Raw genomic sequence first — 21,110 nt, 5'->3', positions numbered from 1 at the left:
GTCAGGCAGCAGACCTGGAGGCGCAGGTGAGACGCAGTAGACTGAAGCTGACTTGGCTGCAGGGGGCGGGGAGCAGGGCAGGTCCTGGGGCTTGAACTCAGACCCTGCCCTTGGCCCTGTGCAAAAAGACTTAAGGTTAGCCTTCTACCACCGGAGCCACAGTTCTGCTTCCAGCTCTTTTTGGTGTTTACTTGGAGATGAGAATCTCACGGGATTTTCACCAGAATTCTCAGATCTCAGCCTCCTGAGTAGCTAGGATGGCAGAGGTGAGCCGCCGGCGCCTACTGACCTGTAAGAGCAGCTTGGGAAGGACTTTCGGGAGTGGCGGGACTTGGCAGGACTTTGAGAACCCGGGAAAAACTGGGAATGCTCAGTGGTGGGATCTCTTGAGTTGGGGGAAGAAGGGATCTGCAGGGCAGAGGGCAGGGGGACAGGAGTTCCAGGTGGCTGCCCCCAGCCTGCGTGCCGGGCTCTCATTGGGCCGTGATGAGGCCTCATGGGATTGGTCAGTCAGTCCCCGAGTACAGTCCACTCACAGTCAGTAAGGAGGCAGAAGAAGGGTGGTATGGCCAGGGTATGGGCTTCCTGGGTGCCAGTGGGGCGTGAGCCAGGCCTGGCAAGCCGCAGGCAACACCCGAGAGCAGAGGATTCCACTGTGGGACAGAGGCACAGGGGCGGATCTACAGGATGCATGGGTGTGCAGGGCCTTGCTCCTCGCTCTCAGCCTGACCGCATCCAGGCTGGGAGGGCCTCAGCAGGAGGGAGGCCTCCAGCCAGGGGCTGCCTACCGCCTCCCTTTGCTGTGTGACACAATCCTGGCGGGGGGGGGGGGGGGGGAGTCACCATGGGCCTGTGGACACTCACTGTGAAGGCGAAGGCGTGGCTCACTCCATGGATCGTGTCAGCAGCCTGTCCACAGCAGGCTGCGCCCCGGGACTTCCCCAGACACTGACTGGGGACAAAGGTCCCCGCCCCCGCGTGTGAGCGCATTGATTCGTGGCACAGATTCTGGGCCCAGGGGGGCTGACCCAGCACTTGACCTCTCTGCACCTGGTGACTGTTCTATTGCTCGGATGTGGAAGTTGCTTCTGTAGGTGTCATGGTGTTTGTCAGGGACTGCAGGTCTCGGTAAATGCCCCCCCCCACACACACACACACCAAGCTTCACTCCCCGCAGGCCCAGGGCTATGACAGGCTGAGCCCCTTCTCCTCTCCTGAAAACACTGCGCAAAACACCAGGTTGCTCAGGCCCGTCTGCCTACCCCGAAGGCCTGGCCCTCACTCCGGGCCCTGTCATGGTACTGAGAGAATCTGATCACACTGCCGTGCTGACCGCCAGTGCTTTCTGCTGACCATCACTTCCTCCCCCGTGATGATAGGAAAGCTGAGCAGCACCTTGGCCTAGCTTGCTGCCACCACTACCTATCCAGGGGATAAAGTTGCCATCCCGACACGTGCCAGCTTCTCCGGGCCGTCCCTCACCAAACCATCAAGGCCCTCTCAGGCTCTCCTAACCTGTGACAAAGAGAACTGCCACCTGTAGCTTCTGAGAGTCTGTAGGAAAAGAGCTGCCCCACCCAGCCTTCCATCTTGCCCAGCTGGCCAGGCTCCCCAGGGCCTGCCCTGTGTTAGCTCTAGTGTGCACAGTGCCACCCGAAGCTGCAGTCCTCTGTGGTCCAGCAGGTGCCTAGCACCCAGTGCCATATACATGAGAACTAGGGAGGGCAGGGCCCGCTGGTGGCTTTCCAGGGCCACAAAGGGCCTTGGAGCTTGGCATTAGCACCTCTTTAGTGTTTCCATTTGGACTTTTGTTGGTGGTGGTGGTGGTTGTGGGGCTTGAACTCTGGGCCTGGGCACTGTCCCTCAGCTCTTCCGCTCAAGGTGAGCACTCTACCACTTGAGCCACAGCGCCACTTGCAGTTTTCTGAGTGGCGTATTGGAGATGAGAGTCTCATGGACTTTCCTGCCCCGGGCTGGCTTTGAACCACCATCCTCAGATCTCAGCCTCCTTAGTAGCTAGGATTATAGGCATGAACCACCAGCACCCAGCTAGACTTTTTTTTTTAACTTTGCACAAAATGGTTTCTCTTGGCCAGACATGGGACATTCATGCAGCACATTCCTTGGGAGGTAGGACAGCAGACGTGGTCAGCTCTGTTTCACCAGCCCCAGCAGGACGAGCTAGCATCTGCCTGTTTCTGCTGAGAGTGTGCAGAAATCTCATGTTTAAATTAGTTCTCATCCATTCCTGTGCCCTGATTATGGGCCCTGGCACAGGGTCTGCTCCAAACCAATCATTTTATTGGTGTCCAGAATTCCTGACTCCCAAAATAATGCTTATGTCCTGAGCACCTGACACTTCCCACTGGCTTTTGTGTTCAAGCACACATCAGAAGCCTTGTGGCCCTTGTAGATCATGTCTGTGCTGGTTGCTTGCTTGGAGTCCATGAGCGAGTACAGTGGAGAGTGAGAGGGAGCTCCTGCTGGCCTTTGCGGCCAGACCTCCAGAGCAAATTGTGTGGTGGGGTATTGATGGATGCTGTGGGGTGCTGAGTCACCCACAGCTGCTCCACACATGAGACTGGCCACTTCCTAACAGTCCTGGGCGTGGGGGAGAGGGGGGCGGGCAGTGCAGGCCGCACAGTCGCTGGTATCCTCCTGAATGTGCCAAGTGCCTGGCCAGGTGCTGGGACACCTTTCACGAACTCCATCGTGCCCCTGGAAACGTAGCTGTGTGTCCGAACCTGCTGAACCAAGGGGACCACAGAGGCTGGGGACCGTGCCCCTCCACTCCCAGGCCCGGAGACATGAAACAGCTCTCTCTTCATTGTGATGGCTCAAAAGAAAGAAATTCCCGCCTCCTTTCACCTTTCTCCTGTCCTTTCAGATATAAGCGCACTGCCACGTGGACGCCACTGCGCCACATGGCTGCTTGAGACCGAAGCCTCGGCTGCTGGGATTGTGGAGGAAAAGACATGAAACCCTAGCACCTCACGGCGCGGAGTGTCAGGATGGCAGCCCAGCGGATCCGAGCGGCCAACTCCAACATCCTCCCCCGGTGCAAGTCAGAGGGGACCCTGATTGACCTGAGCGAGGGCTTCTCAGAAACGAGCTTTAGTGAAGTCAAAGGTGAGCTCCTGACCACACCACTGGCTCAGGGCATGGGACAGCGTGGGCTCTCTGCGTCCCAGGCCGAAGCATCAAGGTTGACTAAATTTCAGTCCTCGACACCTTGTCCTCCCTGGAACAAGAGCCACATAGCTTGATGGTTGGTGTGCTGGAGGAGCATGTGAGTGGCCCCCTTGGTAGGAATCACCTTCTTTCTGTAGCTTAAATAAGGAGCCTGGTGGTGGAGACATCTAGGCTAGGGAAAGACAGTGAAGAAGAGAGGAAGGAGGCTGGGAGCCACCAGAGCAGAAAATATTCCAAGCCTTTTCCTGGTTTCAGATCTGTCGCCGCTGCTCAGTGCTGCCCTTAAAGCTCGAAAGCAGCCACAGACGTGGGTGAATGAGGAGAGTGGGTGAATGAGTAGACATGGCTGGACTCCAGTGCCGTTTCACCAACACAGCCGTGGCTCTAACACCCCGGCTCCATGGCTTTCTCCAGCACCCTCGCCATGCTGCGTTGGTGAGAAAGCCATCTTTCAGACTCTTGGGTGGGCCCAGGCCTCGCGAGGCCTTGTCATCTCGCGTGCTCTCCCGGTGGCGTGGGCAGCCAGGACAGCAGCAGCCACGTTACCAACACACTGAACTTCCTAACACCCCCCGGCGGTTCTTGTATTAAAATCAAAGCCACTGCTGGGTACCGGTGGCTCACATCCGAAAACCTAACTACTTAAGAGGTATCCGAGGATTGTGGTTCGAAGCCAGCCTAGGCAGTAAACGACTCAGAAAAAGCCGGAAGTGGCACTGTGGCTCAAGTGGTAGAGTGCCAGTCTTGAATAAAAAGGTCAGAGACAGAAGCTCAGGGACAGCACCCCAACCTTGAGTTCAAGCCCCAGGATTCTATGCCTCTGGGTGTGGTAGTGGTTGGTGATACGCATGGTCCAGGACAGAATTCACACCTCCATCCCCTTCTTGGGGGGGGGGGGGGGGGCTGCAGGAGGGAGGGACAAGGAGGGGGAGGGACGGAGGGAAGAAGGGAGGGCCTTCTCCCCTGGGTGAATCTGAACCCTGTTTGAGCTGTGTCACCACTTCCATTCGGAGACAAGTGCTTGGAATTTTAAGTAAAACCTCCTCATTCTTCTGTCGTGTAAAACTAAAATGATAATGGGCACTGATACATTTTAGGCGATACACAAAGCATGCTTAATTGCTTTGTTTTTCTTTTAATTTTAAAATATTACTGAAAGAAAAGTAATTATTCTGGGGAGCAGAACAAGATGTCACTGTGGAGGAATTCTAACAGGCCTTTTCACTAATTCTCAGTTGGTTTTAATTTGCTCTCCAGTAAATGTGTCAGGAAGCAAAGTGGTTTCCATTACTGGACCTCAGCCTGACCCAGATCCTCTTTCCATAATTTTTCCTGAAGCCCATTCTTAGGGCTCAGCAAGCGACACCCCATAAAGGCCTCCAAAGCACAGTCTCTCTCCTTTCTTTGCCTTCCTGCCTCTCTCCCCTCTTTTTGAGGCAAGTGATGTAAACCAGAATTCCGCTTACCCAGGCAGCTGAGAGTCTAGGGTCCCTTCCCCGCAAGGTGGTCCTTAAGACCTCAAAATGCCACTCCTGACTTCGTCTGCCTGGGTAACAGCTGGCCATAAATAAATCGAGGCCTTGTTCCCGTGCAGCCGTGCCTCACACCGGGTTTTGTGCCGTGACCAGGAAGTCTGGAGAGAGTCTGCGCTGGGTCCCCGACCAGATGGTTCCATCTTTGTTGGAATTCAGGGGTAGAGAGGACAGCTCCCTTTGCCCCCCGAACTGGGTGCTGAGCAAAAAATGGAATTAGCAGGGGACGGACGTGTTTGTCTTCAGGTGACGTTTTGGCATCATTACACCAAGCACTTGATCCCTCGTTAAACCTCACCCCTACTGTAGTCTGCTGAAGAAAGATGCTTTTCTCCATCAGGAAGAAAACTGGACTGTCATGTTCACGTGGTGTGGAGGGCCTGGACCCAAGCTCAGGTCTAGTGATCTCAGATGCAGGGGCCAACAATGCAGCCAGGGCTCAGCCTGATTCTTCAGGAGTCAGGACCCAGAATCTCCCCTTCCTCCCCGCCCCTCCCCCCGCCACGATGTTCTCTGCATCACCTAGTGAGTTGCACTGAATAGAAACTCTTCCTAAGATGCTACCAAAGAAATAGATTTTATTATTTTTTCCCCGGGGTTCACCTGCTTACTTTGCTGGCACTCTACCACCTGAGCCATACCACCAGCCTGGTTTTGTTGGTTCTTTTTTGGAGACGAAATCTTGTGGACTTTTCTGCTTAGTCTAACTTCAAACTTCAGTCCTCCAGGGCTCAGCCTCCTGAGTAACTAAAATTATAGGGGCCACCCATGCCCACTTCGATTCTAATATTCCACAATCAAATAAAAAGCTCATCAGCGAATCAGGTTTTTTTGGATGGCCAGCTGGATAGCATCAGCTGATTGTGAACTTAATCGCCTATTAGACTGGACGTAGATGTGGTGGTTCAGCCAAAAATTCCATCCACTTGTTTGCAAGAACAACGTGAAAAATAAAAAGAGCTTGCTTGCTTGCTTCCAGATGTGAGCAAGGCTGTGGAGGCAGGGGTCTTCCCCCGGCCAGGCCGAGGCTGCTCCCCAGGAGCTTTCCATCCTCAGAGCCTCCACACGTGGGCGGGAACCAGAATATTCCACAAATTCTCAAATTCCACATATTCTCAAAACTTACTCTTCTTGGGTTATATTGGTAACATCCATGGTTTAATAGTAAGCAGTATAAATGAACCTGACCCATTTTTTGAAAGTGGTAGAATTTTCAGACTGCTTCCATAGTGGTTCAGATGTGACCCATCACCAGACATAAACCTCTGGCTACCAAACTGCGTGGACAGTCCCGCCATCACTGTGAGTGATCTTGTCAGAAAAGTAGAGACTACCCTCAAAAATTACCACTCACCTAAAGAGACGCTTTGCTGAGAACAGGTTGAATGGGGAAATTTAATGTAGGGACCTGCCCCTACATCCCTCCATTCCCCGCTGAAAGAGCCTGGAACTGGCCTGGGCTCAGGACTCACTGCCAGTCCCTAGCTACATGCAGAGTGTAGCCTAAGAATCCGGCTTCCAGCCTCTCTCTCCACAGACTAATAAATCTGAACTTGATAACACTAGTACTAGCAATACTAGAAATCGATCATGAAAAGCTCGGTTGAAACAAGATGTTCAGAACCAAGGGAGATGTGAACTGTCCTATAATGCCAATTTGCCTTTCTTCAGTGGTCTGAGGACTCTGGTCCTTCTGCCCCGTGGTTAAATTGGAAAGTGACAAGGTAACCACAGAGCCAGGTGAAGTTCATAAAGAAGTTCGTCTTGGTTTTTGTTTAGCGGCCCCTTCCCTGGCCCGTGGCCCCATCTCAGTGCTATCTGCTTCTTGTTTCCCCGTCTTCCCCTCTTCCTCCTTGGAAGTCCTCCATGGTCCTCATGAGCTAGGCCTCACACGTCTCTTTCTGTTTTCCACAGTGCCTTCTCCCAGTGCCTTGCTAGTCGATAACCCCACGCCTTTTGGAAATGCAAAGGAAGTGATTGCGATCAAGGACTATTGCCCAACCAACTTCACCACCCTGAAGTTCTCCAAGGGTGACCATCTCTACGTCTTGGATACATCAGGCGGGGAATGGTGGTACGCGCACAACACCACCGAAATGGGCTATATCCCTTCCTCCTACGTGCAGCCCTTAAACTATCGGAACTCAACACTGAGTGACAGCGGTATGATCGACAATCTTCCAGACAGCCCAGACGAAGTTGCCAAGGAGCTAGATCTTCTTGGGGCATGGACAGACGACCAGAAAGGATCAGGTAAAGCCTACAGTAATAACCCTTTCTGGAACGGGGTCCAAACAAACCCATTTCTCAATGGGAACGTGCCGCCCAGCTTTGAGGAATCCAATGCTAAAACCACTGTGGATTTGCTGCTATTCGATACTGGCACACCGTCGTTTACTGCGTCCAGCTCAGTCACCACCAACAGCACCGGCAATATCTTCGACGAGCTCCCAGCCACAAATGGGTTCCAGGCGGAGCAGCCGGTGAACCGGGACAACCCGTTCTTCAGAAGCAAACGTTCCTACAGTCTGTCGGAGCTGTCTGTCCTGCAAGCCAAGTCGGACGTTCCCACCGCATCCAGTTTCTTTACAGGCTTGAAGTCTCCTGCTCCCGAGCAATTCCAGAGCCGGGAGGACTTTCGAACTGCCTGGTTGAACCACCGCAAGCTAGCCCGGTCATGCCACGACTTGGACCTGCTGGGCCAAAGCCCTGGATGGGGCCAGACCCAAGCAGTGGAGACCAACATCGTGTGCAAGCTGGACAGCTCGGGAGGCGCCGTGCAGCTCCCCGACACCAACATCACCATCCGCGTGCCCGAGGGCCACGTGGCCCCTGGGGAGACCCAGCAGATCTCCATGAGGGCGCTGCTGGACCCCCCGCTGGAGCTGAACAGTGACCGCTCCAGCAGCATCAGCCCCGTCGTGGAGGTGAAGCTGAGCAACCTGGAAGTGCACACCTTCATCATCCTGGAGATGAAGGTCTCGGCCGAGGTGAAAGGCGACATTTTCAGCAAAAGCACGGTGGGCCTGCAGTGCCTGAGGAGCGACACGAAGGAAGGGCCGTACGCGTCCATACCCCTGGCCTACAGCTACGGGGACACCATCCAGGTGCACCTGCACAACCTCGAGCCCTGCATGTACCTGGCTATCGTCGCCCACGGCCCGAACATCCTCTACCCGTCCTCTGTGTGGGACTTCATCAACAAGAGGGTCACTGTGGGGCTTTACGGGCCCAAACACATCCACCCGTCGTTCAAGACGGTGGTGACCATTTTCGGGCATGACTGTGCCCCCAAGACCCTCTTGGTCAGCGAGGTCACCCGGCAGGCTCCCGGCCCGGCGCCCGTAGCACTGCAGCTGTGGGGCAAGCACCAGTTCATCTTGTCCAGGCCCCAGGACCTCAAAGTCTGCATGTTCTCCAACATGACCAACTACGAGGTCAAGGCCGGCGAGCAGGCCAAGATGGTGAGAGGCTTCCAGATGAAGCTGGGCAAGGTGAGCCGCCTCATCTTCCCCATCACGTCCCAGAACCCCAACGAGCTGTCCGACTTCACCCTGAGGGTGCAGGTGAAGGACGACCAGGAGGCCATCCTCACTCAGTTCTGCGTCCAGACGCCTCAGCCCCCGCCCAAGAGTGCCATCAAGCCGTCTGGGCAGAGGAGGTTTCTCAAGAAGAATGAGGTGGGGAAGATCATCCTGTCCCCGTTTGCCGCCACCACCAAGTACCCGACGTTCCAGGACCGCCCCGTGTCCAGCCTCAAGTTCGGCAAGCTGCTCAAGACGGTGGTCCGGCAGAACAAGAACCACTACCTGCTGGAGTACAAGAAGGGCGACGTGGTCGCGCTGCTCAGCGAGGAGCGCATCAGGCTGAAGGGGCAGCTGTGGACCAAGGAGTGGTACATCGGCTACTACCAGGGCAAGGTGGGCCTGGTGCACACCAAGAACGTGCTGGTGGTGGGCAAGGCCAGGCCCTGCCTGCTGTCGGGGCCCGAGCTGAGCACGTCGGTGCTGCTGGAGCAGATCCTCCGGCCGTGCAAGTTTCTCACCTACATCTACGCCTCCGTGCGCACCTTGCTCATGGAGAACATCAGCAGCTGGCGCGCCTTTGCGGATGCCCTGGGCTACGTCAGCCAGCCGCTCACCTTCTTCTGCCGGGCAGATCTGGACAGCGAGCCGGAGCGGGTGGCCTCTGTCCTGGAAAAGCTGAAGGAGGATTGTAACAACCCCGACAACAGAGACCGCAAGTCCTTCCAGAAAGAGCTCGTGATGGTGAGTGCCCCAGCAGGCGTGCAACACCAGGCCCGGGCTCCTCGAAGCTTCCCGGCTTACGGGATCAGGGCTGGGCCGGCTCCTGGGGCCAGAGTCTTGGTGGAGGTCCTTGGGCTCATGCTGACCTCTTCCCTGTGCATCTCTGAGCTCCACGGTGGCCTGAGGATGGGCGCAGGGACATGGGCACAGCAGGGCCTGCACTCGGGCCACTTCTGATTTGGGTGCAGATTTTAGAACATCCAATTTTAGAACCATCTGTGAAGAAGAGGTGAGAACCTCTTGCCCAACTCTTGGTCTTACTTGATGTGAGTTCTTATCTAGTCCTGCCTGGTGCTTCCAACAGAAGCGTGGATCTGCCGCGGTGCCTCCTCCCCTTGCCAGGCGATGACAGCCATCGCTCCGGCTGTACAACACGAGCTAGAGGTCTAAGAGCTGAGCTGGACGGGGTGTCCGCCGCAGGACACGCGCTGGCCGCACACGCGCGTGCTCCCAGCAGCCTGGTGGCCTGGGTCCTGCCTCCCGCGAGCCACGGCCACTGTGGTGCTCTGCAGGTACTCGGGGTCAGACGGAGTAGATGCGGCCCATCCCATGGTGGGGACCCCTCCGGCTCCCGTGGACACCTGGGTGACCTTGTGGCATGCCTCCTGGCTCATTCTGGTGGGATGCAGCTCTCAGAGCCTCAGCCGCCTGCCGCTCCCTCCTCACCTTCCCATCTGGATGAGTGAAAGTAACTGGGGTGAAAGAGCCAGGGTGTTGGGGTGTCTGTGAGGCAACGCAGATGAACCCCTGAGGCTCACACTCTGTGCACGCGCATGCGCACACACACATCTCAGCTGTGCCTGGGCACCTGGGAGTGTGTATGTACAAAGAGCCACCTTGCAGCCAGGTAGGGAGCAGGATGTGAAAACATGGCAGAGCAGGGGGTAGACAGACTTGAAATTACCCAATGGGGAGGAGACAGAGCCAGAAGGGGCTATTAGAAGTGTAATCTTGACAACCCGGAGGTCCCCCGGGGAGGCCTTGGTGGCTTGGTTTCCGCGGGGTGAGGCTGCAAATGAAAAAGGGCCACAGGGGATTTTCACGGGCCCTGCAGGATGGCCCTTCCCTGAGCCAGCACCTGCATCCAGCTCAGGGTTCACTTCCTGGCTCTCCTGTAAAGAAAATTCCAGAACTGTGGCTGGAGCCAGCTCCATAGGCAGGGGTAGTGTTCCTGGGAGATCCTTGGTCTGTCATTCTTCATTGATTGTGAATTAAGTGCTTTCATAGAACATAAACGATATCGACTGTATCAACTCTTTCCTCCCGCAGCTGAAAAAGAACGCTCACCTGAGTGGGAGAGCTGCGCGATGAAGCAGCCCCTCCCAGCCGTGACGTTCATGCTCACGCCCTTGAAACGCTTCTAGGAACAGATTCTTCTTACCCAAATTGAAGATGGGGGATTTTTTGGTTAGCAGTGGGGGGTCCTGTGTCCCTCTGAGCCCCTCCATCTCCCTCTGCGAGAGGAAGAAATGAAACCTGTCTTGGCTGGAACTCACCTGGGACAGTGTGACTTTCGGGGTCCTAGGAGTAGCTGACCATGGCAGGTGTATTTTAATGGTCAGCAAATGCCCAAAACCGCAGCTGATTTACCCTATCACTAGAAATGCCAGCATGGCGTCTTCTCAGGTGTTGGGTCCAGTGTCAGGCCCTGGTGAAACAAGCTAGTGCCCCTGGCTGGCTCTGCACCTCATTCTTGGCCCGGGCTGGGGGCGGGGGGCGGGGGCGGCAGGAAGTCCTCACCAGGCTTGCTTGGATCAGGACTGGTCTTGTGTGCTTGATTCTTGTTCTTGCCCCACTGAAGACATTCTCCATGGAGAAGAACTGTGGGAAGTGGTGAATGAAAGAGCCCATCTCAGCTCAGAAGCTGGGCGTACGTTACGGCTCGTGGGGGGTGTGTACAGGAGGATCAAGGTTCACAACCCAAGCAAAAGTGCAAGATACTATCCTAAATATAACCAAAGCCTAAAGGCCTGGGAGCAGGGTTCAAGTGGTAGAGTGCCTACCTAGGAAGAAAGCAGGGCCCCGAGTTCAAGCCCCAGTACTGCCAGAAACAACCAAGAATCTGTTCCTGATTTTCAAGTCACATGGTTTCTGTTCTCATAGTAGAAACGGAGAGAGAGGTAACTGGAGACGGGTGGAGCAGGGAGAGTTGGAGGCAGAACAGAAGCAGCCCCCGTGGCCCTCAAAGGGAGAAATTGTCCGAGCCAGGAGTCACATGACAGTTCTTCAAAGTAAGGGAAGAGTAGAAACTCAGAGACGTTTCTTGAGCAAGGAGAGAACAGGTTGCTGTGGGGGAGGATGTTGCCTTCAGAGGGGAACAGGCAGGGCTGCCCCAGAAGCCTGACAGCTGATGGGCTTGAGCAGCCAGCGAGGGAGAGCTGGGGCTGGGGGGGCTGGGGAACCGTGGGGGTTCCCAGTGGATTGGGAGAAACACACCTATCCTTCACACCAGCGGGGGCTGAGGTTGCTGGGGTCCCTGCTAGGCAGGTGCAGAGCTGATGACATAGCTGGCTCTGTTAATGAGCAGTGCGGCCAGGCCACTGCCGTGGCGTGACCTGGAGTACAGGCGTGCTCGTCTCCTGGTCCCTGAGCTTCCTGAGAATGGAAGCAGAGAGGACAAACCACAACAAAACCAGAAGTACAGCTGGCTGTGAGCTCCTGAGACCGAACCACAACAGAGCATCGGTGAGCCTGAGGGCCGCCCCTTCTTACATGGCATCTTTCAGGGACCCAGCCCTGGCCTGGTCTACCTGTCTCATCTGTGGCTGCTCAGAGGCCATGTCTGCACAACTGAGAATGGGCCACACACCGTGGGTCACATAAAGCCCCAGCACTTACAGCCCGCCCCTTCCGATAGGACGTCTGATCATAGCTCAGTCTGGTTAACAAAATCCCTGCTGAAATCAGCCTGAGGTATTTGCTGATAACCTGTGGGTACAAAATAAAAGGAAACCCACAGGACCCGTGCCCAGAGCTGAAGTTTCCTGCTGTGTAGTTTTCTATTGTTCAGACTTGGTGCCTGGAAAACTGCATAAATGACTGCTTGGTGGTAGTGGGGTGGGCAGCTTTGTGAAGAACGAAGCTGGTGTTGGGTCCTAGAGAGGTTGTGTAAATGGAGCCGTAGTGAGTAAAAGGAAGACACCTTCGTTCCCAGTGTTGGCAGTCCCTCTTCATTCACAGGGGATCCGCGGAAACGGAATCCTGCTCCTCCTTCCAGCTGTGGCCATTCAGGGACCAGAAAACAGCCGCAGGACCTTTGTGTCCTGTGCCCAGAGCCCCTGGGGGAGAGTGCTTTTAATCACTCCTGCCAGGAATGACTCAGGTCACAAGCAGGTGACGTGTGACATAGTCCGTTACCTAGGGAATGAGGCAGGTGCCAGAGCTGCAGGAGCCAGGCAGCCAAGTGTGCACGCTCCACCCCGTGTCCGTGTGGCGTGCTGAAGTGGCGTGGTGTCACGCCCTGTGGCCATTCGCATGGCTGGATAAAGTGATGTTCCCTAGAGAGGAGACTTCGTAGAGCACCACCCCATGCTCAACACACACAGGGCCCTTTTTACCTCTGAAATTCAAATCTAGTAAACATTGCACTTTTTAAAGCCATTTCTTTTGAATATACCAAAATCCAAATGACAGTCAACCACTTTTGAAATATGTAAGTAGCTACCACAAAGCACAACCCATCCAGACCCGCGCTGTCTGCGGCTCAGGTCCTGAAGTCACATGGTACCCACCCCATGGGAAAGCCAGCGGCTTCCACCTCTGTCCCTTCTGGCCGGGGGAGCCCGGACACGCTGCCTGGCCTCTGCAGGCGTCATCTTCGGTTATGTGAAACGAGCAAGCCTGGCACACTGAGGGGAGGCGGGGCTGGCCGCACGGAAGCCAGTCTGGCTCCGACCCTGCCAGCTCTGCAGCCCACTCACTTCCCCTGCACCTGATCTGTAGAAACTGTGGTCAACACAGTACCTGCTTCATAGAGTGGCTCCAGTCATTGGTCCATTCCCCGCCACCACCAACTCAGGATGACCTTACCAATGTCTGTGTAGGTCCTGTTTCCAGGTAAGGTCATGTGCTGGAATGCGAAGGGGGGAATCTCCAGCCTATTTGTTGGGACATTCAAAGGTCCCAGAACTCTCAGGACAAAAGCCAGAGCCTGGCTCCATCCCTGACTCAGCTGGTGCTCTTTCCTCCCCAGGCCCTACTGAAAATGGACTGCCAAGGTCTCGTGGTCAGACTCATCCAGGACTTTGTGCTCCTGACCACAGCTGTCGAGGTGGCCCAGCGCTGGAGGGAGCTGGCTGAGAAACTGGCCAAGGTCTCCAAGCAACAGATGGATGCATATGAGTCTCCCCACCGGGACAGGAATGGGGTGGTGGACAGTGAGGTGAGCGGGGGCACGGGTTGGGGGCAGTGAGGTCAGCAGTGCCCAGCTACTTGGTTACTTCATTCTCTGGTCTTGCGGTTCTCTGGGGTGCAAGGAGACATAGTGGATCTGCTTCATAGCGTTCTGGGAGGGCTAAGTGAGGAAATGGACATGCGCCCGCCCACGGGGAACCCTGGCTAGGTGGGATCCATCAAGTTGTTCTTGGCAGCTTTTGTTGGGACTGCTGGTAAGGAAGAGGGCAAGGCCACGCCACTACAAGCTGGGAAGGTAGACCGGCTATCTCTTGCCCATTCTGCTCCTAAATGACCTTCAGTGAGGTTGCACCTGCATACACAGAGCCGTGAGTGATAGCTCAGGACTGCCTCCCAGGCACTGCTGAGTCACTACCTGGTGGGTACCAAACTCTGGCAAAAAGTGGCTGCGGTAAAATCTCACTCAGAGACTCTGCTGTGCCCTTTTGTGCTGGTCATTACTGTCCAATACCTGGAAAGTGGCTCAGGGTGAATTTCTCATGAATGGATGGTTGCAGATGAGGATATAGTGAGGAAAGAGAAAGCCTATGTGCTCACCCAAACATACCTGCTCTGTACCTGTTCTCCCCAGCACTGCCCTCCTCTGCTGTGGGCCCAGCCCGCTGCTACCCTAAAGAGTGTTGTAGACTGTGCGAGCAGAGCTAGCGAATCTCACCACCCCTCACCTTCATGCTTTCCCTCTTCTCTGTTTTGTTTGCCGTGGCTCCATCAGGCCATGTGGAAACCTGCGTATGACTTCTTACTCACCTGGAGCCATCAGATTGGGGACAGCTACCGGGATGTCATCCAAGAGCTGCACATCGGCCTGGACAAGATGAAGAACCCCATCACCAAGCGCTGGAGACATCTCACCGGGACTCTCATTCTGGTGAACTCTCTGGACATCCTGCGGGCAGCCGCCTTCAGCCCTGCAGACCGTGACGACTTTGTGATCTGAGTGGGTCCTCTGTCCTCCTGCATTCTGGAACCCTCTGGAGGCCATTCCTTCCCTTCACCCATCCTGGGCACCCCCACCCCCACCCCCATCAGCAGTGGGGGAAGGACAGGGGCAAGGCTGGCAGCCTGGTCCACAGGAAACCAAAGGGACGGAGGACGGAGGACCGGCAGTGACCGAGGACTGCCCAGTGGGGGGGGGGGGGGACTCGTTGCCAATCAAATAGCTTTCTATTTGTTGACATGTAAATTTCAATTTAAAAATCTTTTTTTTTTTTTAAAGAAAAAAGACTGAGAAGGGGAACATGAGAAAAATGGTATCTAATTTTGTAACGGCCTATAAACTTGATAGGAGCAGAGGCTTTTGAGGTTTTTCTGTTGTTCAGAGACTTTTTTTAAATTATGTCACAGATGTATATAGATATTTAAAGGCCATGGGGCATTTCTGATTCCAAGTCATCCTTCTCAGTTCAGCACTCGGCACAGAGCGCTGTTGGGTGTTGGCCCCTTTGTGCTATCTGTCTTCAGGAGGGGAAGCCGGTGGGCAGGGTGCAGCAGGTGGACGCAGTCAGGCGTCCTGAGAGCCTCCTGGGCCGCCCCTTCCTCGTACGGTTCTTCCCTTCCTCCCTTTGGCTCCTGTTGTGGTGGTGACTGTCCATAGAGCACATGAGACACTGAGTGCACAGTTAGGTCCCACAGTAGCTGGTGGGCACCAGGTGTTTCATAGGTCAGAAAGCAGCTGCACTTGGCATTCTTTCTGGCCTGGCCGCCTCTGTGTGCCATTTGTCATTCAGAAGAGTGGTATGACTACATAGGACCCTGCCCCTCCCCCTTCCAGCTCCAGGCCAGTGCGGTGTTTCCCCTGGGGACAGGGGCACTTCCTGCCAAGCTAGCCTCCCCTATGGGCAGGAAGAAAGCCTCTGTTCCCAGCCATGGCCCGCCTGCCCTCATTCTCATGCCTGCCCCAGAGGCTCCCAAGCACCACCAGGGGCTGGTGTGCAGAAGAACCAGCTGCTATTTGCCAAACTCCACATTCCATTTCATCTCAGATTGAACCCTTCCTCCTTCCTGGTGCTCCCAGGTCGCCTTGGGAATAAATGGTAGAGGGAAGACTAGCTAGGTTTTGGTACAATAGAAAGATCAGGTTGAACGTTTTCCGAAAATGAAATCATTGTCTGTGAAGTCAGGGCAGGGGGTGGTGTCGGCCGCCACTCGGGCTGCAGCTCAGAGCACGCCAGTCGACATCCATGATTGCCAGGGAAGCTGCAGCAACTCAGGAGGGACAAGAGGCGGGACTGGCACCGGCAGATCCCAGCAAGGCGACCACAGTCTCGGCCCGAGACGTAGGCTGTTCCTCTGAAGGGGCCCTTCAGGACCCCTGCATCCCATGCTCTTAAACCACTTTCACTTGACAGTAATTGCTTAGTTGAATCAATGTGTAATCCCTTACTGGGCTGTTATATACCTACTGATTCCAACACTGAGGCCAACAGACTAAAAAGCAAACACTAGATCACTTATGCTGCAGGAACTGAATCACACAATTTCCCCATGACCCCGTGAAATCACCGTTAGTTCTGGTTCTCCACCCTTTGTCTTCATTTTGCCCAGAGATCACCTCTCACCCTTTCCCCAAAGAAGAAACAGAACCAGTTGCACCTTAAACCATGGATGTTTTTCCTCAGGGCTTAACATCATTTCCTATGCAACATGTCTTGTAGCACAAATTAAATTCTACAAAAGTTGCAGTAAATTTTGTTTGGATATTTTAACCTCTTCAGTGCCTGTGTGTGCGTGCATGTCTTTGTGTGTGTGTAAAAGCGCACGTGTGTGTGTGTATGTATGTGTGTTTCCTATGCCCAGCCAGACTCGTAAATAAAACCTGTGGAAGGATCCATATGTAGTCCAATGTCTCCTGTCCTCGGTCATCGCTGGGTGGCAGTGCAGCTGTGTACTGAGCGTGTTTTCTTGCTCTGGATTTCATTGCTCTTGAAACATGAATAACTCAGTCTTCACTAACAGAATGGAAGTCGTGTTGTGCAGAGCACCCAGAGGGAAGCAAACCGGGGTCTCCTCCTCAGGCCCTAACAGGGAATTCGAGCCATTCCTGTGTGCTGACATGGCCTGAGCTGCCGGGGAGCACTGTGGGAGGGTGGAAGAATGGGGCACCAAGCTGCTCGTGGAGCTCAACCGCACGCGCTTGTAGATGGTGGTGAGGAATGGGGCTTCTAGAAAGTCTGCTTGAGGGAAAATATCTTCAATCCAGATGCCAAGGCTGGATGGGAGCTGGCTGGACCAAAGACGGGCCAGACCCGGGAGTGGTGTGTCAGTCAGCCTGGGCCCCGGGAACGAAAGGAGCGTGCCCAGTCGGAACCCTTCCCAGGGCTGGGCTAGGGATCGAGCAAGGGCCTTTTTGCCTTCTTGGGAGCTCCACGCTGCCTTGTACATACATGAACTCCAGCTTCTGTAATTTGTGGTTGGGTTTTTTGTTGTTGTTGTTTTGGTTTTTGGTTTTTTGTTTGAACTCTGGGCTTGGGCTCTGCCCCTGAGCTTTTGCTCAAGGCTAGCGCTCTACCACTTGAGCCACAGCACCATTTCTGGCTTTTTCTGTGTATGTGATACTGAGGAATCGAATCCAGGGCTTCATGCGTGCTAGGTAAGCACTCGACCCCTGAGCCACCTTCCCAGCCCCAGCTTCTGTAATTTGGAGTGTCCCTCAGAGCCCATGCGTGAAAGGCCTAAAGGGGTGTGGCCTGTGGGAGACAGCCCGGTCACTAGGGGCGTGGCTTCAGAGGAGCCTGGGGTACCTGCACCAGGCCACCAGGGGGCCGGCCTCCTTCGCCATGCACGCCACACCACGGGGCAGCAGAGCCAGTCAGCCATGGGCAGAACCTAAACTGAGGAGAAGCCTTTCTTCTAAGTAGGTTATTTCAGGTACTTATTACAGTTAACAACAAGCTGACGAACGCACCTTGGTAAGTCTTGGCCCATTTTGTAGTTGAGGACTGAGTCCAGTTGGTTCTATAACTTATGGGGGGGTTTCTAGGGATCATGAAGTGTCCAACAAATGGGGAAGCTTAAAAGAAAAATCAGAAAAGTATTTTCTCCAAGTTCTGCAGTCCAAAACATGACCTGTGGTGCCTAGATCTTTCTGCAGACAGTGATTGAATTTAGTATGGTGTCATCTTGATCCCAAGTCCCAAGATGGCCAAAAAAACAAAGGAGGAAGAGGAGCAGAGAGAGAGGAATGAAGTAAAGAAGAAGGAGAGGAGGGAGGAGGAGGAAGAAGGAAGAAGAATGAGGAAGAAGAAGAGGAGGAAGGGGAGGAGGAGGAAGTGGTAAAAGCCTGTCCACAAGTAAGTGCTGCCAAAGCAGCCCAGGCCCAAGAGGTCAAGGATGGGCAGCACAGGGATAGTGCTGGGTAGAGGGTGTCATCGCTGTATTACTAACGATTCATTGGCTGCCAGGACAGGGTTAAAGGGCATCATCGCTGTATTACTAACGATTCATTCCTGGCTGCCAGGACAGGGTTCACTTTAACCTAGGACTTCTGTGGCAATAAAATTTGTTTAAAGTAAATGGAAATAAACTCACTTAACTCTTCTTGATTCCATGGACCCATTTGGTAATTTGATGGAGGCTCTAGACTTCTCAGAATTAGGTAAATGTATAACGTAAAGCCTGGGAGGATAAAGGCAGACAGTCAAGGGTCTAGATGATAGTGATGTTGTGAGAGGTGGGCCTCTGAGTTAACACCCCCCTCTATCTGTAGGTGCCACCCTAAGGGAGCCAGACCCCAGATTCGCTACCCTTACTGTTGTTGCATTAGGTTTTGGTTTGGTTTGGTTTTTGCTCCAAGGTAGAGAATGGTATTGGTAAAGCTTGGTGTCTAATTTAATATTCTTTCTAATGAAGGAGAGGAGAAACCTGAAGAGATTGGTCTCATGGATGGCTTTTTAAGTTAAAAAAAAAATCTTCCTTAATTTCCTGCTTCAATTCATTTCCTGTCTTTAAAAAAAAAATGAGGAGCTGGGAAGGTGGCTCAGTGGTAGAGCGCTTGCCTTGCATACATGAGGCCCTGGGTTCAATACCCTAGCACCACATAAGCAGAAAAAGCCGGAAGTGGTGCTGTAGCTCAAGTGGTAGAGTGCTAGCCTGGAGCTGAAGAGCTGAGGGACAGCGCTCAGGCCCAGAGTTCAGGCCCCATGACCGGACCCAAAAAAAAAATGAGCTGGGCCCCGGTGGCTCATGCCTGTAATCCTAGCTACTCAGAAGGCTGAGATCTGAGGATCACGGTTCAAAGCCAGCCTAGGCAGGAAAGTCCATGAGACCCTTACCTCCAATGAACCACCAGAAAACCGGAAGTGGCGCTGTGGCTCAAGAGTTAGAGCACTCGCCTTGAGCTGGAGAGCCCAGGGACAGCGCCCAGGCCCAGAGTTCAAACCCCACAACTGACCAAAAACAAAAACTAGTTAATTGAGGGGCACTAAGGTAGAGCGGCAGCCTTGCATGAAGATGACACACAAGGCTACATGCCCTGTCTATCACGGACCCCTGCTCTGCCTTCCTGGCCTGGGAGCCATTCTGGGTCAACTTCTGTGAGGCCAGTGTTGCCACATTCCACATTGGAGACCAGTGGCACTTCCATATCATTATTCTCTCAAAAGTAGAATGTAGCCAGGCACCAATGGCTCACACCTGTAATCTTCTCAGAAGGCTGAGATCTGAGAATCCTGATTCGAAGCCAGCCCAGGCAGGAAAGTCTAGCCACCAATTAACCAGCAAAGAGCCAAAAGTGGAGGTGTGGCTCAAGTGGTAGAGCACTAGCCTTGAGTGAAAAAGCTAAGGGAGAGCACAAGGCTCTGCGTACAAGCCCCAGAACTAGCACAAAAAGTAGAATATAGCATTTGCATTGTCTTAAAAGAGGAAGTATCAGAAAGTATAAACATAAATTATATGCAAAAATTATGACGTTCTCTGTTTTTTCTTCCATCGCTGGGGATAGAACCTAGGGCTCCCTGCATGCTAGGCAAGCACTTTACCAAACACTGTGAGTAATTTTGGAGTCCTTACTGTCCTAGAATTATTTCTTCAGGGATAGCAGGGGATAACTATATAAACATATCTGGAAAATCTCCTGAATACTGAGAAATTACACAGCCTACTTTCTATCTTTGGATCAGAAAGCAAGTTTCAAGATAAATTAGAATGATTTTAGTAGGCATGATTGTACAGGTCTATAATCCCAGCGCTCAGAAAGCTGAGGCAAGAGAAACACTAGTTCAAGACCAGCCTGGATTCCATGGTAAGACCCTGTGTCAAAAACAGTAACAACAGAACGGAAAATAAAAATCAACACACAAAAACGTACGAGATGCAGTGAATGTGGCCTCCAGTGAAGTTTACAGCACTGAGTTCTGTAAGTGCATAGGTGTGAGAGGCTGTGGGCCAACCAACACTGCAGTTCCCCTGCAGCTCAGAGGAGCTAGGAGGGGGCAGGGTGGGGGAGGATAGCCAGGCACGGTGTGTCACACCTGTAATTCCAGCACTTGGAAGGGTGAAGCAGGATCTTACATTTCAGGTTAACCTGAGCTACAAAGCAAGTTCGAGGCCAGCCTGGGCTATCAAGATTATCTTAGAAAAGCTAGACACAAAAATCAAGCTGTGAGCCAGGCACCAGTGATTCACTTCTGTAAAGCTAACTACTCAGGAGGCTGAGATCTGAGGGTTGAGGTTTGAAACCAGCTTGGGTAGGAAAGTCTGTGCCAAAAAGCCAGAAATGGGGCTGTGACTCAGCTGGCAGAGTGCTAGCCTTGGTCAAAATAAAAGATCAGGGACAGTGCCCAGGCCTTGATTTTAAGTCCCAGGACCAGTGCGCGCGTGTGCGCGCGCGCACACACACACACACACACACACACACAGCCAATGTGATGGTGTTTGCTGCCTTTAAGAAGTGATTAGGATGGGGCTGGGAAGGTGGTTCAGTGGTAGAGCGCTTGCCTTGCACGGATGAGGCCCTGGGTTCGATTCCTCAGCACCACATAAGCAAAAAGAAAAAAGCCGGAAGTGGCGCTGTGGCTCAAGTGGTAGAGCGCTAGCCTTGAGCTAAAGAGCTGAGGGACAGTGCCCAGGCCCAGAGTTCAGGCCCCACGACCGGACCCCAAAAAAAAAAAAAAAGTGATTAGATGATGAGTGTGCTCATCGATGGGATCAACGTCCTCAGAAAAGAGACTTCCCTGGCCTTCTGCCACAACAGGACCCTCTCAGCCCCTCTAGGACACAGTGTTCAAAGCGCCATCTTGGAAGCAGAGACCAGGTTCTCACCACACTGAACCTACTGATGGATTGACCTTGGACTTCCAACCTTCAGAACTGTGGGCAACACATGTCTGTTCTTATAAATGGTCTTGAGAGTTGTGTCATAGCAACAGGCAAAGACTGCTGAGACAGATTGCTGGTCAGCTCAGAGGAAGAAGAGGCACTGGTGGAGAGCAGCGTCCACTGCTCAGGGAGGCCCAGGCATGCATGGGAAGAGCCGGCAGGATGTGGGAGACGGGCAGACTCAGCTCCAACTGCATTGGATCGGTCAGGTGGCCGATGGCCTTGGAAGATGGCAGCACCTGGAAACTAGGGGTCCAAAGGGATCAGCAAATGGCATCCTGGAAAGTGGGGAGGAGTAAGAGGCCAAGAGAGATGGAGAGTGAGGGAAGAGGAACCAGATTTAGGACGCTAG

General features: G+C 53.7%; 1 protein-coding gene across 1 annotated transcript in view; it reads left to right on the top strand.

Moving 5' to 3' along the window:
* Sh3bp4 (SH3 domain binding protein 4) overlaps positions 1-16,274 on the top strand; it is a 67,026-nt gene extending 50,752 nt beyond the window's left edge. Inside the window, exons 2-5 of the mRNA XM_070011685.1 lie at positions 2,888-3,129; positions 6,639-8,992; positions 13,224-13,412; positions 14,157-16,274. Coding sequence (XP_069867786.1) covers positions 3,012-3,129; positions 6,639-8,992; positions 13,224-13,412; positions 14,157-14,381 — 2,886 coding nt within the window. The 5' untranslated portion in view covers positions 2,888-3,011 and the 3' untranslated portion in view covers positions 14,382-16,274. The remainder of the gene's footprint in view (positions 1-2,887; positions 3,130-6,638; positions 8,993-13,223; positions 13,413-14,156) is intronic.
* The last annotated feature ends 4,836 nt before the right edge of the window (positions 16,275-21,110 follow it).

The sequence above is a fragment of the Dipodomys merriami genome, unplaced genomic scaffold (genome assembly GCF_024711535.1).
Source record: "Dipodomys merriami isolate MVZ:Mamm:240054 unplaced genomic scaffold, mDipMer1.0.p SCAF_1, whole genome shotgun sequence".
Taxonomy (NCBI): Eukaryota; Metazoa; Chordata; class Mammalia; order Rodentia; family Heteromyidae; genus Dipodomys; species Dipodomys merriami.
The sequence above is the reverse complement of the archived record's forward strand: the minus strand, read 5'-3'. Positions and strand labels throughout refer to the sequence as shown.